Consider the following 19,886-nt stretch of genomic DNA (forward strand, 5'->3'; position numbering starts at 1 on the left):
TGCTGCAACTAGGTTGGCCCCTTTCTTTGTTTGTGTTACATAACCCCAAGCCGGGTGGGGAGCGTTGAAATCTCCTGCGACTATTAAGGGCTGTGATTTCGCAGTGGTTGCGACCCTATTTAGTAGTGAGTGGAGATTATGCTTATAAGCCGAAGGAGAGCTGTACAAGTTGAGAATGAAAATGTTACATCGGATTTTTCCGTGGAGGATGATTTCAATTAACTGCGCTTATTCGACCCTTCTGCTTGAACTGGGATGGGTAAGGCTACTTTGCGGAATTCACATGTGTTCAATGTATTCCTCATACGCTGGGCACTGCCAAAATGAATTACACATTTACAGTCACCACTGCGATCACCATTGCAGCCGAGCCGCATTTGTGATAACCAGCCATGTTCGAATTATCTAGCAAAGACCAATTTTAGCGTCGAAATAACGAAAGCTTAGGCCAATAAAAATGCACGAGCGCTGGCTGGGGCCTCTGGCCGTGATCAAATTAACCAAAAGATCAAGTTAACCAGAGTTGAACTAATGGAAGTCTACTGTAGTACCGTGTTATTCTTCTAAGACCTCAAAACCTTCACCCCTACATCAGCATTCGTACAGTGAGCACAACCAGTATGCTTTCTCATGGCAAGCTGCCTTTTCCACAATGTGACTGTGCATGCACCCTGCCCTAGCAGATCAGCCACGAGACGCTTTGGAAGGGAAGCCCGTGCACGCGGTCATGCGGCCCGATATCGGAGGAAAGTCCCACGAAAAGAAAAGCATGTGGACATGCATTGCAGCAAACACTCGTGTCATGTACCGCGTCGGAACTCCACTGACATACAGTCGAACCTGGTTATATCGAACTCGCACAAAAACGCCTATCGGTTCGATGTAGAGCATAATTCGATATAAGCCTGCTAAATAATTGCATGTCATAAAAGCACATACCATTTATAAAATCATTTTATTGATGAAACTAGCTTAGTTTTGCATAAATTAGTCCTGCATTTTCTTCTGCTAGGGCAATTTCGCTGCCTGCGGCACACGCACTTCCTCACATTGTCTAAGGAGTCGGAGCAGCTGAGGCAGCAACATCCCGCATTCGTGCAGAGCACCAGACTAGTGCAACTGCACCAATCACTTCGGAGCATGTGGTCAAAGGACTGTCGTTGCTTTCCTCATTGTGCCCACTTTCATTTGTGCTTGGTACGATGTCGGCGATGTAGTCTTCGTTTTATGGCTCTCCCGTGGTCGCGACACCATCACCTGCACTCACAAACTCGTCCCCCGTTGATTCGTCAACAGCTTCCAAAAATTCTGACAGCTCGCTCCAAACTTCGGCAACACCGACAATGGCTTCGTCGCATTCATCAGAATTTACAGTCATCACCGAGCACGTGGAAACCGGCACGTATGAAGAACCACTCGTACACGGCCATGCATACACGTCGGGCGCCACAGGCACCGCGTCGCAAGCTTAGCCGCTTTAGCCCTAATCGTGCCGAGAGTGCTCCTCGGAATCTTGCATGCTGCGGGGACATCCGACTTCTCATCGCGTTCGACCCGATTTATGATTTCGAGCTTCACGACGAAAGGCGAATTCTGCCGCTTCGTCACAACAACACTGCGGAAGAAGGCCCACAAGGCACACACACAATGGACCAGAAAAGCACCGAGACAACTCGCACTTTCGCCATTATGCACGACGAGGGCACAAGAGCCTCTGATTGGCTGTCTGAGCAAGCGCTGCGGGCGGGCAAGGATCATTTTTTTGCAGGGGGGTGTTGACGGCTCGCGCGAGCAGCCCGAGGCATGGCGGCCACGGTAGGGAGAGCGGTTGGATGGAGCCGCGCCGCTGGGTTTCCCCACTACAGCGAGGGAAAGCCAACTTCCGGGGGCACATTTCCGCCGCTTGACGTTCGATATATCGGGAGTCGCTTCTATTTCGCTTCTATATAGAATGTGACATGAAGAAGCAGGCGCTGGCACGCGCAGGGATCTGCTGTTGGCTACGGTGTGTGGCATTTGGAATGCGAAGAAGTTGCTCGGCAGCGTTGCTGCAACCGCGAAGAGATGTCGGCAAGGGGGGTACCACTTTTCGCCATTGTTGCCTCTGTTGTTGCCGAAGTGGCGGCTAGCAACAGTGATGAGGACGACACGGAAAACGACATCACGGGCAATTCAGGCCCGACAGTGGCAGAAGCTGCGTGTTACATCAGCCTCATGAATGCAATCGTCGCGACGAGAACAGCACCCCGCAAAGAAAAAGGCGCCCCAAGACTTCTGCAGCGCTACCGCGCGTGTGCACGGAGAATACATAACACCAACGAGGAATCGGCCATGCAAGTGTTTGCCGAGAAGAGGGGGGCTGGCTGAAAAGGCTGCTGTCATCGCTGCTAGGCAACCGCGGCATGAAACGAAAATGACACTTTTGTTGCGTGAAGTGAACAAATACTGCATGTTTTTTCTCCTTTCATCACACTGTCTCTGAGCTCCTTTTTTGACAGGTAAGTGGTCGATCTGACGCTATTTCGGTTAAACAGTACTACCATTTAGTATGCACTTTTTCCAAGCTCCGGCCAACTATGCTTTAATGAGGTTTCACTGTAGCTCTAAGTAGGTGCAGTGCTAAAAATGTGCATAGCATAAGACTGCAACTCCACTGTAAAGGGCCCCTAAACCTTATCCGATATTTTTTAAACATGTTAATAAACACGTGCATCGAGTTCAGAATGCCGTCACGCTTAACGATGCCAAACGCTGCAGCGCTACACGCCACAGGCTCGCCACACAGTAAAAAAACAATCCCGTGCTCCTCTCCGAGCCTTTCCAGCATCCCCAGCGGTCATCGTGACGTTACCATGGTGCATCCGGTGATGTCACCAGCATAACCTGGCGAGATAGAAAATCGGGAGACTTGTCTTTCGCACCAACGGGGGGAGGTTTGCATTCACTGTTTTAACTTCCGGTGGGACCGGGGGGGGGGGGGGGGGGGGGGGGTTGTTTTGTTCAAACTTTCAGGCAGTGTTCGATGAGTCCTTTTGCAGGGAGCAGGCTTTACTCACTTCAATAATTTGTCCGAATAGCTTTTCTCAAGACATGGTCTAGACTGATAAACCTTCACTAGCAGCAGGTGTTGGAGGGTTGTGTTGCACATTAATGAGCGGAATTCAGTCCTAGTTTTTCGTGCCGTGCTAAAAATAATCTCGCACTCTGCCTTGCTATGCGGTATCACGAGTAAATCGAGCATCACCTTAGCAACTCGGTGAGACATGTTTTCCATCAGTGTTTTTCATTTTTTCAAGCATACACTCCTGCATGTCCCACCTTTCTCCATTCAGAATGTCCACTTGAAGACTGTACGCCTGTAGTGTGGCAAACTCAGCTTTGAAAGCATCTAAAGCGTCTTTAACAGATTCATTGGAATCTCAGGGCAGCAGCTGAGGGAAAGTGAATAAAGAAACAAAGACTAGAGAGCGATTCCTGTGAAATAAATTTCAGGTTGGCCACCTCCGCATTATTCAGAGTTACGTCCACATCCATAACGCTTCACCTCGTCGCATTTCGGAAACATTTTCCGTAGAAGAGGCAAAACGTGGTCGCTGACACTAAGGGATAGGTCCTGTTCGATGAAGAATCACGTAAACAGGCACTCCACACTGTCGTCACAGTCTTTCCGGAGAAAGTGCACTATGTTGTCTTGCTACTCAGCTGTGCGAACATAGCTTTGATGCTTCACCGTGGAAACGTGCAGTTTCAAGTCGCATTTACCACCGTGAGACAAGCTGACATCGCATCCACACGTTATACAAAAGGCAATATGTTCTTCTTTTCTTGGTGTCAAAAAACGCGGAAATTCAGAAGTATAAGATCACAAAAACTTCTGCGAATACCTTTTCTTGGGCTTTGATAGCGCCATGGCATCAAGCACACGAGGATTGTAATTTACATGGTGCACCGCACACACATGGCCTAGCCAACACTAGTCATACACACAAGCAGCATAGAATAAAGAACCAAGCAGCAGCAACAAGATGCACCATGGAGGAAGGCATGCACGAAATGCAAGAGCTACATTGGCTCTGGCTTTGGCCGGCTTACTAAGCACCGTAGTCGGCTGCTTAGTCGATGATACCGATGGTGCTAGAGCGGCCATTGTTGGTGATGCTGACGATTACGATGTGGCTGTAGATTCCGCGGTGCCGGTTTCGCAAAAACCATTATTGCGCGAACAGAGACCACTTTTCAGAAGATATAAGACAGTGATCGTACAATCGGAAAGTTCAGTAAAAAATCGGGAGTCTCCCAGGCGAATCGGGAGGGTTGGCAGGTATGCACCAGCAGAAGACGCTGTCAACTGGTCGAACAAGAACCTGCGACTTCCGGTTAGTCTGCTAGCAGGTATGCTTGCTTGTGCACACATGCAAATCAGTAACTATGCCCCGGAACACAAGTGCCAAATCACTCACGTTCCAACACAGTCACACATAGCGGTCTGATTAGATTTGTGAAGAGAGTTCAACAGTGTTTTGCAATGGCTAGACGGCATCCGTGTGCTGTGCTTGGCTGCAAGAGTGCCAACCGGAACAACGAAACGATGCGACGCCGGCTGCCTCACGTTGACGCCCTGCGCGATGCCTTCCTTGAGTGCATTGGAGCCATTTCAATAAGTTAACTTAGTAAAGTTTTAATGAAAGAATATTTTGCTCACTTGTGTTACTCTCCTTCTATGTGCATGCCAAGCTTCCAGAAAGTGTAGTACGCCACCTTGAGGACACCAGTATTCAGACATATGCTCGGAAAATTTGGGTGCCGCGTAATGCAGTCAATTTCTTTTCGCAATTACTTCTGTCACCTCCCTGCAGCAAATGTTCTCCTCGGCATTTGTACTCATCACGCATAGACCACAAGTGCACCTGCATTAATGATGCATGGCCTAACAGGCAGTGGGCGAAAACAGCAAAAGGTAACAACCCATATCATCGCCACGATCTGGGGAAGATGGCAATATCATCTCCAGAGAAGGTGCTTCGGCACTGTGTATCACTGTACGGGTCTATTATATTGGCGAGCGTTTCTAGAGGTGCGTGCAACACAGGGCTCATAACGACATGCTTCACAGGAGCATGGGCCGGCACGGCAGCAGCAGCGGGCAGCCGAGAAGCGCAGAGTCGCGGTAACCAGAAATGAATAGTGTTTTGAAAAGCACATTGGCGATGACGTATGTCATGTGACATTTGGAGGAGCACTCGGTGAGGAAGAGACCGGCCGACAAACAGCAGCAAAGGAAGGAGCGAAACAAACAAGGGCCACGTTTTGATCATCAAACGCGTGCAACTTATCTATTACGGCACTATTTCGAAAAAGTCTTGTGGCCATGTGTTCGTTGCAGACTCGTGCACAACTGCAACAACACAGCTCAATTTTACCTCCGGGCGGTTTAGGGGCCCTTTAAAAGAGAAAGCAGGCAGGGCTTCATCCGGACTGCACAGTGAACCTAGAAGTCTCCGCCTTGCATTGATGGCTAGCAACTTTATCAATAAACACTTGCATTACATTTGGGCAACACTTAAAAAACAACACATTGTTGACGAAATTGCCCTCTCTTTCTAGTCCATGGTGGCAGCATGTGCCTGGATTCCCGTACTCATTTAAGGCACGGTAACACTGGGTTGATGTAAGACTGACAAGACACTGACGCCAATGATTGGCCAAGTAAACAGCACAGTGTGTCGCTCGGACCATTTTATCATAACAGGTAGACAACGATGCAACCGACGGGAACGAGCTGTCGTAGCACGATGGGCTTTGTTCTCAATGGCCGACAAAATCAGCGTGCTGACCAGGATCGCTCGACCGAAACCCCTGCGATCAGCCATCGAACTGACAATGCGATAGCCGCAGCACCTGCGCTTGTATACATATTTTATCGCGCTCAAAATGAGTCGAAACATGCCTTTGAAGTTCAAATGCACAAGCTTTTATCCTCTCAAGCCATGCACATCATGCACATGAAGTTTGAGCCAATGTTGCTAAGCCAATTCTGCTTAGCAAAGGATGGATTAGACCTGGCCCCGTCGAGTTTGTGCACCCACTACCAGTGGACCTGAACTTAAAGATAAGCAGTTAGCACGAAGAAAACTGTTTTTATGGTTCATTTGTGGCTCTACAGCGATTTGATATCAACTACTCTTCCCTTCACACGGCACGTACGATAAGTGGCAAGCAGCGACATAGCACTGTGCCAACAATTGTATGTTACTATTCTCGAAAGCTGCCGTTTGCATTCACTATCTAGATGGGTAGATCTTTACATGTTGTTATGCCGATATTTCTTAAGTCCATAGAAGCGCTGTTTACATCTGCGTCAAACGGGAAACAAAAGAGAGTGCATTCATTACAGTAGCAGAATCTCGCTCAGTTACCAACGGTGCAAGCGATGGCATCCACGTTATCACGAGAGAACTACATGGCCTATAAGCATTTATGCCAAGCACAGTTTTCGCTAACAGTACTTTATGGCACATACATACTGCAAGTATGATGAAGTTAAAGAAAAGGGATAATCAGTAATAACAGCCTGTAACATATGTGTCTGGACCACAGTTGCTGTTTAAGTGGCTAAGTCGTTCATATCGACTGGTCTCAGGGTGGAACAACGCAGCTGCTCATTTGTGCAGATATGTATGGTTTGCTATGTTTTCACATTATTTGATATCACCGATGCACCGTTTACACAATATCAGAAGCTGATAACGTTCTGTGGTTATAGATGCCAATGTAAACAAATCCGATGTGGAAGACTGTGTTTGAAGATGTCTTGAATACGCGAAATGTCTAATAAATGTGTAAAAGGAGCACAAAAAGCAAGGTACAAGAGCAGACATAAGTGACAACAAACTCGAAGGCAGCCATGTCGGCAAACGGAACTCAACGTGCCTTTATCGGCCGCACTGTTTGCACAACAGTGCACTCAGGCCTGCCTCACCCAGTAGTCTGAGAGTACTAAATGGCTTCCAGGAACGACATGCTGCCCCAAAGAAGCCATTAATAATTAATCGTGGTCCACGAAACACACAAACAACACACACTCAACATCGGCACAGGTACTCAAAGTACCTGCACCTGCACCCTTCCAAAATGTTTCCAACGGTGTATGGCAGAGGGCAGCACAGGAAAATGAAAAAGGCGGATTGCATAGAAGTGCACAAGCGCCTTGGAACAATATCACACAAGTCTCACATAGAAGTGTCACCACCTCTGAAAGATGGCACTGAATCAAGTGCCACCATAGTTACCCGGGATAAATGTCCGGGCCATTGATGACAGCTCTTCGCAGCTCAGCTATGTTGCGATCAGTCACTGGCTCCGGGTATGACAGCTTGGTGGCAAACACCATAGGCACACCAATCTCCTCCACATCAATGTAGGGATCAGGCGAGATCACCGAGCGCGCCGCATAATTGACGCGCTTGCCCATCATGTGCTTACGAAAGAGTCCCTCTTTCTTCTCCAGGATCTGCAAGGAAGAACAGCACTGATGTCAACACCTCTCTAATCTCATTATATATTTCTAATTTTCTATAAATTCATAGAAACGATCCATCAGTGTAAGCCGCACAAGTGGCGTGTCTCAATTCTTATCAGAGAAAGCATCAGAGATAGTCTACATAGACAGCTTTGAGGCCAAGTAATGGAACCTGTCTGGGAACCATCTGGAAGATGTCACTGGAACGTGATGCCACCTTGTGCCAACAAGACGCTAAGAGAAGCATTTATCACAGCTATATTTTAACACTTTGCACATGCGAACCTACAAAGAAACACAATGTAACTCACATAAACTGCGTAAGAAAATGTGATGTTTTCCTGGGGGCAGACGACTTCCCATCGAGTTTTCTAGGCTTCTGCGCAGCCGCCATTTTGTATGGACAGCAGAGTAGCCTGCACTGTTTTTCACTTCACGGCTGTCTTCGCAAAGCTGTCTATTTTATCGGCTTCGTCACAATTGGAACTAGACTTAAGGTGGCCATTATCTGCTTTACTGTCTATTTAGCCATCTACAGCAAGTACTGGAACACAGCCATACAAGAAGCAATGGTGGCATAGCTCATGGTAAGGAAACGCTCCAACCACAAAATGCTCAAACAAAACAAAACAAACAAAACTCCATAAATACCAAGGTTTAAAAATATGAGAGAAATGAGGATAGGGGTGACACGAGAGGACTCGCAATATAAGCATGAGCCCAAAGCACCTGCCTGTGCGACCGTTATCAGCTTCACATAAACACATACAACTGAACCTTGATGAAAAGAACACGGATAAAATTAATTATCAGACATCAGAAAGTTAATCTAAAATGTTTCTCATGAATATCCGCAGGTAATGAATTCATGAAAATGAAATTCTTACGAAAACGAAATATTTCCGTATCCCCAGCGAATGCTCATAGGATCCAATGCATTTCGTATCTCTCAATAATGAAATTTATTTATTTATTTATTTATTTATTTGCAATACTGCCAGTCTCTACTGAGACCATAGCAGGTGGGCACTATATATACGTACGTATACAAAGAACACTCATCATGTTAAGGATCAAGCAATACATGTCTAACATCAGCTTTGCACTTTACACATAGACAATTTACACTACATAATATATACACCAAATACAAGTACATGATAATTTTCAAGATAAAATAAAATGGCAATTTAGGCATTCTACGCTGCATACACGACTACTTACAGAGGGTACAAGTACATGCTGGTTTGCATGATCTAATAATAGCACTAGCAATTTTCACCTGCTAGGAAATTTTTTCAATTTTTAATTCAAATTGAGACAGTGACTCAGCGTTAGTGGTGAGAGGCGTTAACATATTTCATTCATGGATGGCAACCGGAAAAAAGGAATATTTAAAGACATCATTATTATATTTATACTCTACTATGGTATTTGTATGTTTGTGCCTGGTAGGTTGTGTTTGTGAATAAGAAATGTAATTTCAAATGTCAATTTTGAAATAATTATGCAGGATTTGATAAAGAAATTTTAAACGTGCCTGTTTCGCTCGTGCTTCAAGCTTAAGGAGCCCAGAAATAGCTAGAAGGTTAGAGGGAGAGCCTTCCCGTCTAAATTTGTTATGGATAAATCGAAGCGCTTAGTGATGGCATGCACCGGAAACATGTCAGGGTCGCTATCAGGTTCGTTGGTCATCGTTTCAAACAGCACGGCCACATGTCTCTACCGACATGTAATGACAATGCTTGCATACCCAGTGCCGTGCCTAATCTGCAGTTCAGCGAGGAAAATGAAGCAAAAACAAAGAAATCCACTTCCCACCAATGTAGACCTGTTTATGGCACTTGAGAGGGCAGCCGCAGCGTGGGCTGCCATGATTGAGCGAGTGTCCGAGAATATACGTCCCTTGTTTCAAAAACGCTGGCTTCGGCACCACCCAGCAAGCATCACGTGTAGATTTGGCATCACCGTATGTAGATTTGCGTGAAAGGGCCGTATTCGTGGTGGACTGCTTCTGGGGAAATGAGATACAATCACTTTCACGCTCGGTACCCGACACGTTGGCGTCTATGGGTGACAGCGTGCGCTGGAAGAGCGCTGTTGCGTGCGTGGAATGCTGTTGCACACCGTCCGGTGCCAAGTTGCGCGAAATCTTGCGGAAGTGATCATATCTCCAAAAGCATTCAACTGTGAGTACCACTTCAAGGCAGGGCCACCAATGCTGACTGATGCATAGGGTACACTTTGTGCTGTTAGCAATGCGGTTCTATAGTCTCAAGCAAGGCTTGCTAAAATAGGCGAACGGAATTTTGACATTACAGTTTAATTTTGCAACGCATTCTCTGTCTATGCTGTCTCATTTTGCAATTCTCACGAAAGTGAATTTTTTCGCTCCCCCCATCACTCTGTCCACTCACCCAGATTTCATTATTCCAAGATTCAAATGTATAGGATATTGAAAAGGTAGTGTAATGCCAGATATGGCTTCATTATAGCGAGGCTACACTGTTTAAATGTGACATGACAACAACATGACAAAATGTGTGCATTTAAATTTATTCACGTTAGGCACTCTTTGGCCAGAACTGGCCCTTGCTCCATAAAAACCCAATAATCATCAAATTTATTCAGGAGCATATCCACAAATTGCACATGGCCCCTATAAGGTGATCCTATCATAGATGTTATCTCCTATTAATGCAGCTGACCCCTTCTGAAGGTATCTCTTTTGAAGATTTTGTCAATGTCTATGAGGAAACTGGTGCAGGTGTTCGCAGACCTGGTGACAAGTGCAGACATGCAAAGCAGCTGCGCGAATGGCAATGGTGATGACAAGAAGCTGCGACAGTCACTTGACGTTCGCGTCTGAATGACCACAAGCAGGAATTGATTGCTTCTCCATAGGGTTGTGCGAATATTCGAAACTTTTGAATACCGAAGCGAATAATGTCATATTCGATTCAACCTTCGAATCGAATAGGGCTATTCGAAAACTTCGAATGTTTTCGAAGTTTTTCGAAGATGAAGAATACCTGTATACGTACGTTTTTCGCTAGTTTATGTCTTTCTACATCTACACTAAGTACAGTGTTTTCATGCCACTTTGCTGACATAGCCACGACCGCTCGAAGGAAACAAGGCCGTGACCATGGCCGTGACCGAGCTATGGTGTATTGGAATAGGGTAGCGTGTCGTACGGCGGCGAAAACGTGCCTCTTCTTGCGGTGACAGCCAGGGGTGCTGGAGCACTCCGGTCTACTGCAGCACCACCTGTCGCTGCAGCTTGCAGTCATTGCTGGCAAGAGCGAAAATAATGGTGCAGCACGGGGCCTCCAGGATTGGCAGTTATGATGGTCACGAAAGGGGACGCCAAAGACTTGAAAATTATAGACCGATCAGCTTACTGTCAGTTGCCTACAAACTATTTACTACGGTGATCGCAAATAGAATAAGGAACACCTTAGACTTCTGTCAAGCAAAGGACCAGGCAGGATTTCCTAAAGGCTACTCAACAATAGACCATATTCACACTATCAATCAGGTGATAGAGAAATGTTCGGAATATAACTAACCCTTATATATAGCTTTCATTGATTACGAGAAAGCGTTTGATTCTGTCGAAACCTCAGCAATCATGGAGGCATTACGGAATCGGGGTGTAGACGAGCCGTATGTAAAAGTACTGAAAGATATCTATAGCGGCTCCACAGCCACCTTAGTCCTCCATAAAGAAAGCAACAAAATCCCAATAAAGAAAGGCATCAGGCAGGGAAATACGATCTTTCCAATGCTATTCACAGCGTGTTTACAGGAGGTATTCAGAGACCTGGATTGGGAAGAATTGGGGATAAGAGTTAATGGAGAATACCTGAGTAACTTGCGATTCGCTGATGATATTGCCTTGCTTAGTAACTCAGGGGACCTATTGCAATGTATGCTCACTGACCTGGAGAGGCAAAGCAGAAGAGTAGGTCTAAAAATTAATCTGCAGAAAACTAAAGTAATGTTTAACAGTCTCGGAAGAGAACAGCAATTTACAGTAGGTAGCGAGGCACTGAAAGTGGTAAGAGAATACATCTACTTAGGGCAGGTAGTGATGGCGGATCCGGATCATGAGACGGAAATCATCAGAAGAATAAGAATGGGCTGGGGTGCGTTTGGCAGGCATTCTCAGATCATGAACAGCAGGTTGCCATTATCCCTCAAAAGAAAAGTGTATAACAGCTGTGTCTTACCAGTACTCACCTACGGGGCAGAAACCTGGAGGCTTACGAAAAGGGTTCTCTTAAATTGAGGAAGACGCAATGAGCTATGGAAAGAAGAATGATGGGTGTAACGTTAAGGGATAAGAAAAGAGCAGATTGGGTGAGGGAACAAACGTGAGTTAATGGCATCATAGTTGAAACCAAGAAAAAGAAATGGGCATGGGGAGGACATGTAGTGAGGAGGGAAGATAACCGATGGTCATTAAGGGTTACGGACTGGATTCTAAGGGAAGGGAAGTGCAGCAGGGGGCGGCAGAAAGTTAGGTGGGCGGATGAGATTAAGAAGTTAGTATATGACTGGGGTTGTTGGAGAAGTATGGGAGAGGCCTCTGCCCTGCAGTGGGCGTAACCAGGCTGATGATGATGATGATGGCTGTAAAGGGGCCTTAAAAAATAGTCGCTCCAAAGTGCGTAAACTCTGTATAATAAGATTATGGTGATGACGTATGACGTGTACTATGAACATTAAGATGCATTTAAAAAGAATGATACGATGTGTAAAAATATGTCAGGTTTTAAGATATGCTAGAGCACTACTGCCTCCTTAGAGCCCTTGAAACAAGGGCCTCGAGGCATGTGCGTGCAAAACAATTAACGCAGTGGCATTTTCTGGAGAGGAGGTGCTACGAATGTATGGGACTATTAACATGTAAGACCACATCTCTGAGGAAACCTAGGACTGTGTCTGTATTAAAAAGCGGTTCTGGACCGAGAAACATTGCAGGATGAAGAGGAACGTGCTGTCGGTATGCTAAGGAAAAATGTCTCTTTCTCTCAGATTCGGCTTTCCGACACTCCAGGAGGACGTGGAGTACGGTCAGCCTCTCCCTGCATCTACTACAGGTTGGAGGCTCACTTCCGGTGAGTAGAAAATTATGGGTGCCAAATGTGTGTCCTATCCTTCGACGACAGAATAGGACATCTGTTCAGCGCGATTTTGTAGTCGAGGGCCAGAATCCTAACTGTGGCTTTATCAGGTGGAGCTTATTATCCGTTTCCACGTCCCACATGTGTTGCCTGTGATCTCGCAGCCTTTCGCAAGAAAGGCCTCAGATCTGTGGCAGGCACCTCAGCGGTAGGGTTAACAGCTTGCGATGCGATTGACATGGCCATCTCGTCTGCCAGAATGTTATTCTCGATGCTCGTATGGCCAGGCACCCAACATATAATGATACGCTGGTTGGATATGTACGCTTTACACAAGACGGAATACAGTTCATTAAGCACTGGATTTTTGTGTGTATAGAGTAACATCAAGGCCTTCACGACGCTTAGGGAGTCTGTATAAATCACTGCTTTTGGGAGTTTTGATTTTCTTATATGGTTCACAGCAGACAGTAATGTGTAGGCCTCGGCCGTAAGGATACTTGTTTCCGGATGCAGTACATCGGATTCTGAGAAGGATGGGCCGACAGCAGCATAGGACACCCCCGACATTTGACTTCGAAGCATCTGTGTAGAACTCTGCACAGGAGTACTTGTGCTGGAGTTCTAGAAAATGCATTTGGATTTCAATCGCTGGTGCGTGTTTTGTTACTTCTAAAAAGGATATGTCACATTCTACGACCTGCCACTCACGAGGTGGTAACAACTTGGTTGGATGCATTATGTGAAGCTCGAGGAGTGGGACATGCATTTCGCGACTAAGCTCCCTCACACGAAGCGAGAAAGGCTGTGTTACAGAGGGTCGATTATGGAAAAGTATAGTACACGTCATATCGTTAACAGTGTTAAAACATGGATGTTGATGATTGGATTGTATTTTCAGGAAGTATGTAAGGCTGATGCAAGTTCTCTGTAGATGGAGCGACCATTCATTTGATTCCGCGTATAAGCTTTCAATCGGGCTTGTTCTGAAAGTGCCAGTGGCTAAGCGGATACCTAGATGGTGAACAGGATCTAGCATATTTAGCGCACTCGGGGCGGCAGAGTTATATACTAAAGCACCATAATCCAATCGAGACCGAATTAGGCTCTTGTATAGATTCATTAAACACTTCCAGTCACTACCCCATGTAGTCTGGGATAGAAGTTTCATTAAGATCATTGTTTTTAGACATTTTTCTTTCAGATATTTAATGTGTGGAATGAAAGTGAGTCTATAGTCAAGTATAATACTACCTAGGAATTTGTGCTCTTTGTTGATAGGTATTTGTTGTCCACACAGTTCTAAGCAAGGATCTGGGACCAGGCCTCTCTTTTTTGTAAAAAGAACACAAGAGCTTTTTTGGGGGTTGATTTTAAATCCATTTTGGTCTGCCCACTTGGACACCTTGTTCAAGCCATGCTGTACTTGTCGCTCACACACTGTGAGGTTACAGGATTTGAAAGCTATTTGAACGTCGTCCCCATAGACAGAGTAAAAAATGGCAGGTGGTAATTGTAGTATAGCATCGCCCCCTGTCAGATCTCTGTGTCATCGTACATGTATGTTTGTAGTTGTTTAGCTAGATGGCGCACCCCCCTTCTGTCATGTGACGAGCTTGGACCAATCGGGAGGGGTCATCTGGCGTGTGAGTCCTTTTTAATAATAAACGGCCGCGGGTCGGCTGAGTCTTCGTTCCGGTTTTCATCGGGAGCAGTTAGCTCCGTGTCTCCTTCACTGCGCTAGCCGCACGTTCGCCCGTCCGGGCCCCCCGCTTGCCTGCCGCTGCCGACACAACATCTTTTGGCGACAAGGATGGGATTCCCGCAACGGTTCCGACCGAAGCCCCGGGAAACCAACGAGCTTCGTAAGTAAAGCGTCCCTTCCTGTGTCCGCACGGCAGGCAAACGCCGCCGAAGCACTTGGCGTCGCGAGGCTTCTGAGCCTAGGCCTTCTCGCCCCCTTTGTTCTTCCTTGCCCCATTCCTGCTGCGAGCTCCAGCTTGTTTTCTGCACTGTCTCCTGCACGCTACCGGGCATGGCGTCTTTCACGGCGAACCTTCCCGTTTTTCTGGAATTGCCCGGGCCACCGTTAATTCCATGGCATCGATGGAAAAAAATTTTTCAGGCCCACCTCGAAGCGGCCGGCGGTGGCGACTGGACGGACGCGCGACGAGCGTCCGCGCTCGTCAGCGCTCTCGGGCGTGAGGGACAACGGAAGTACTTTGCAGACGAGGAGTAGGAAGCAGCAAGGCAGTTAACCAGCGCAGCGTCAGCTTCAAGCGAAGCAGCAAGGCAGTCGACCGGCGCAGCGTCAACGTCAAGTGATGCGGTCCCGCCAGCGTCAGAGTTTCCGAGACTCTTGCAGCGGCTTGACCGGCTGTTCGCCGCGTCAACAAATGTCCTGGCGGAACGGCACGAATTCACCAGTCGAAAGCAGTTCGAGGGAGAAGGATTCCTGGAATTCGTGACCGCATTGAAGGAGAAGGCGGTACAGTGCAACTTCGCCGCAACCTACGATGAGCGCGTCCGAGACCAAATAATACACGGGGTAGCGAACGTCAGCGTTCACGAAAAGTTGCTGGCTTATGGCGAAACCCTGTCCCTGGACAAGGCAGAAGAAATTGGACGCTCGTTAGAAGCCTTGCATCGAGCGAACCGCGCGTTCGGCTCCGAAAATGTTCGAAGAATTGAGGCATCTCAACTTGGCGTTCCGTCGACGGGCCAAGATGGCCGACTTCTTCCGGGCAGCCGCCAAGATGGCCGACATAGTCCGGGAGGCCATGAAGATGGCCAACTTCTTCCGAGAAGCCGCCAAGACGACCGACTTCTTCCGAGAAGCCGCCAAGACGACCGACTTCTTCCGAGAAGCCGCCAAGACGACCGACTTCTTCCGGGAAGCCGCCAAGAGGGCCGACATTTCGCACATGGCTCCTCCGGGAACCATGGTGCATGCGATCGGTGTGGCAGCACGAAACATATTGCAACGTATAGGAATTGTCCAGCAAGGAACTGGCGGTGCAATGCCTGCCACACGTTGGGCCATTTTGCATCAGTGTGCCGAAAAACCCGTACTGTTCAGCACGTCTCTTCCGCAGAGACGCGGTCTTTGTCAACTTCCGCAGGACAGCCGTCCGCGTCTGTCTTGACGGTGAGCACTTTGGAAACTAAAAATGATTTACAAGTTCCGGTCGTAGTGAACGGCGTCTCCATGCGACTGCCGGTGGATACGGGAGCGTCTGTCTCATTGATGATGGCCGAAGATTTTGGAAAGCACTTTGGTCGACAGCACAGACTGTCACAAACAGTGGACTTGAAAAATTTCTCCAAGCAACGCATCGACATTCAAGGCCTGTTTCAAGCCACTGTCTAGTTTTTCCAAAGGTCATGCTCCGTCACGTTCCACGTAACGACTACAGGAACATCACTGCTGGGTTTAGACGCCATCCAACGCTTGGGCATACAGATCGACGGTACGTCGCTGACATGTCGTCTACCATCGCTTCCTTCAGTACAGAGCCCCACAGGTGTGCCTCCGGGTTTTGATCACCTTTCCAGTGACGAGTTGGGCCTCGTCAACAACTTTGTGCACCGAATTCATCGGCAGCAAGATGTGAAACCAGTATCTTCAAAGTTGCGCCGACTACCCCTGGCCCTCAGTGACCAGGTCACACATGAATTGCGACGTCTCGAGGACTGCGACGTCATCGAGCGCGTCGAGGCTACTGAGTGGGTGTCTCCACTCGTGGTGGTGCGCAAGAAGGATGGAACCATGCGGCTCTGTGTAGATCTACGAGAACAGGACAGTCTTGTGCCTCAAGTTCAAGAAAGGATCTTGCAGAAACAGTTGCAGACTAAACAGTACGTAGACAAACGTAGAGGTGCTCAGGCAACTCGTATCAAGGTGGGAGACACCGTCAGAATAAGATTTAACAGGAAAGGATTCTTTAAGTACAGTAAACCTCGTAAAGTCAAGGCCCAGATAGGACCATCTACTTTTCTACTCAGTGATGGGAAGACGTGGCATGTGTCTAAGTTAACCGTAGTGATGAAGGATCCAGCAGGTAGTACACTGTGTACAAGTGATAGAGACTTTTTGTACTCATATTCAAACTTGGATAGTCATTCCGATGACTTGTCTGTAGTGACAGCGTCTTCTCATAGTCATAAGCTTCAGTTAAGTTGTGCGTCTGACTGTATCACTTCCGAGTCAACACAGTCGGCAGTCTCTGATTCCGTTGGGTAATTAGTAGCCTCCCAGGACTTGTTGGGACGTCGAGAGGAGCTTCCTGGGCAACCCTCTCCAGCTTTGAGCGACAACCACATTCAGTTTTCCAACCAGGGGGAGGTAAATAATAGTGGGACGACTGGGTCTTTAAAGTCGACCGATACGCGTCGCAACCCCCAAAGTTCTTCTGAGGTATGCACGCGTCCTCATTGTGACAGAAAACGGCCTCCGTGGCTCGATGATTTTGTTTCTGTAGTGTAGAGTGTATTTCCGTCTTCGAAATGCCATGGCTAAGGGCCTCGTTGTGACATTTAGGAGACAGTCCACATGTTTCATTAACACAGGTATAAAAAGTGCTCCTTGTTGCGGTGCAGTGAGTTTTGTGCCGTGTTCCTTGCCAGACTTTGTTTGAGTGACTGCCTGTGTTTTGGTGCCCAAGACTGGTGCGCGTGTATGTGAACTTGGGTGGGGACGGACTGAATTTGTTGTGGACTTAAGTGCATGCCTTGTGTGCATCTGGTGCACGTGTGTGTGAACGTGGGGGGGAACGAACTCAATTTGTCCTTGGACTTAAGTGCGCGTCATGTGTGCGCGTTTCACTGTATGCTTACTTTGTTTCCAGGGGGGGATGATGTAGTATAGCATCGCCCCCTGTCAGATCTCTGTGTCATCGTACATGTATGTTTTGTAGTTGTTTAGCTAGATGGCGCACCCCCCTTCTGTCATGTGACGAGCTTGGACCAATCGGGAGGCGTCATCTGGCGTGTGAGTCCTTTTTAATAATAAACGGCCGCGGGTCGGCTGAGTCTTCAATCCGGTTTTCATCGGGAGCAGTTAGCTCCGTGTCTCCTTCACTGCGCCGGCGCTAGCCGCGCGTTCGCTAGTCGGGGCCCCCCGCTTGCCTGCCGCTACCGACACAACAGTAATGTAGCACGAAGCGTGTTCATCTTCACAATAAAGAGCGTGCAGCTGAGCACGCCTCCTTGGGGTACACCAGTTTCTTGTGTAAAAGGACGTGAGAGTACATTGCCGACTTTCACCCGAAAAGTACGAATGGACAAATAGCTTTCTATTAGGCTTAGAATATTACCATGGATGCCCATTTGCCACAAGTCTCTCAAGATTCCGAAGCCCCCCCCCCCTAAGTTGTGTCGTATGCCTTCTCCATAACGAGGAATATGGATAGGAAAAACTGTTTGTGTACAAATGCGTCACGGATGTTTGCTTCAATACGTACAAGGTGATCAGTTGTGGAGCGCCCTTCCCTGAAGCCACACTGATAGGGATCAAGCATTTTTCTCAGTTCAAGGAAATGAATGAGTCGCCGATTAATCATTTTTTCAAATACCTTACAAAGGCAACTTGGGAGGGCTATCGGGCGGTAACTTGCCACTGAGGAAGGGTCTTTGCCTTGTTTCAAAACAGGGACAATGGCTTCTTTCGATGTGGTTGGAAGGTAACCTGCAGCCCAAATGGTGTTGAAAAGTGCGAGTAGTGTAACGTGGGTGTCAGTGTGCAAGTTTTTGATCATTTCATACATGATTCTGTCAGATCCCGGTGCAGATCTCTTGCATGCACTCAAGGCAGCTCTCAACTCGGCAATGCTAAAAGGACGGCTGTATGGTTCATTCTGTCGACATATTCTTATGAATGGCTTACATTCTTCTATTTGTTTATATTTCAGAAAGGATTTCGAATAATGGTTTGAACTTGACACGCTCTCAAAGTGCTCCCCAAGTGAGTCTGCCTGATCTTGCAGGGTATCGCCCTGCGTGTTAACCAGAGGGAGTGAATATGTGTGCCGCCCTCTAAGCCTATTAACCTTGTTCCAGGCTTTGGCCTCATCTGTAAACGAGTTAATAGTCGATAAAAACTTCTGCCAACTTTCTTTTCTGGCCTGTCGGCGGGTTCTCCTGCCTTGGAACTTTACTTTTTTAAAGTTGCCAAGATTCTCTGCAGTGGGAGAAGCGCGTAGCAGCCCCCACGCTTTGTTCTGTTTTTTACGAGCAATCCTACATTCGTCGTTCCACCACGGGACACGCCGTCTGCATGCCGAGCCACTTACTTCAGATATGCATTTAGATGCAGCATCTATAATGAAGGTTGTAAAATACTGCACAGCAGCATCAATTCCTAGCGAGGACATGTCATGCCATGAAATACTAGTGAGAGTTCGGAATTTCTCCCAGTCGGCTGTATTGATCTTCCACCTAGGAGCCTGTGGTAGGGTAGATATTCGTTTTCTATATGTGTTTTTAGCAGTATGGGGAAGTGGTCGCTCCTGTAAGGATTGTTCATAACTTCCCATTCGAGTTCAGGCAGTATAGACGGGGAAACTATGCTGCGATCAATTGAGGAAAAGGTTCTGTTTGCAAGACAGTAATATGTGGGTTCCTTCTTATTCAGAAGGCACGCACCAGAAGGAAAAAGGAATTGTTCAACAAGGCGACCTCACGCATCGATACGAGAGTCTCCCCATAGGCTGCTGTGCGCATTGAAATCGCCAAGAACAACATAAGGTTCTGGCAATTGATCTATCAAGGAATGAAATTCATGTTTGTTTAGTTGGTAATGCAGAGGCATGTAAAGCGAGCAAATGGTGATGAGTTTGTTTAGTAGGACAACTCGAACTGCCACTGCTTCAAGGGGCGTTTGTAGCTCTAAAGGTTGACACGCTATACTTCTATGAGTGACAATGGCAACACCGCCCAATGATCCCGTCGCATTATCGCGATCTTTGCGAAAAGTTATATACTGTTGGAGAAAGTTTGTGTGTTTGGATTTTAAGTGTGTTTCCTGTAGACACAGCACTTTTGGATTGTGTTTTTGGATGAGTTCCTGCACATCATCAAGGTTTCTAAGACCTCTGACGTTCCATTGAATTATTTGTGTATCCATATTGGAAGTCAATAGGTGCTGTGTGTACAGAAACAGAAGTATTAATTACAGGGATTTCAGAGATTAAATTACAGAGCTTTTTCGAGGCCCTGTAATCGGGGTTTTGCCCTTT

The 19,886-nt window shown here is 47.2% G+C and overlaps 1 protein-coding gene across 1 annotated transcript in view; it reads right to left on the bottom strand.

The window, feature by feature from the left end:
• Polr1A (RNA polymerase I subunit RpI1) overlaps positions 1–19,886 on the bottom strand; it is a 329,206-nt gene that overhangs the window by 237,686 nt on the left and 71,634 nt on the right. The window contains exon 8 of the mRNA XM_050167857.3: positions 7,290–7,510. Within this exon, the coding sequence (XP_050023814.2) occupies positions 7,290–7,510 (221 nt within the window). The remainder of the gene's footprint in view (positions 1–7,289; positions 7,511–19,886) is intronic.

This window comes from Dermacentor andersoni, chromosome 11 (genome assembly GCF_023375885.2).
Source record: "Dermacentor andersoni chromosome 11, qqDerAnde1_hic_scaffold, whole genome shotgun sequence".
Classification (NCBI taxonomy): domain Eukaryota; kingdom Metazoa; phylum Arthropoda; class Arachnida; order Ixodida; family Ixodidae; genus Dermacentor; species Dermacentor andersoni.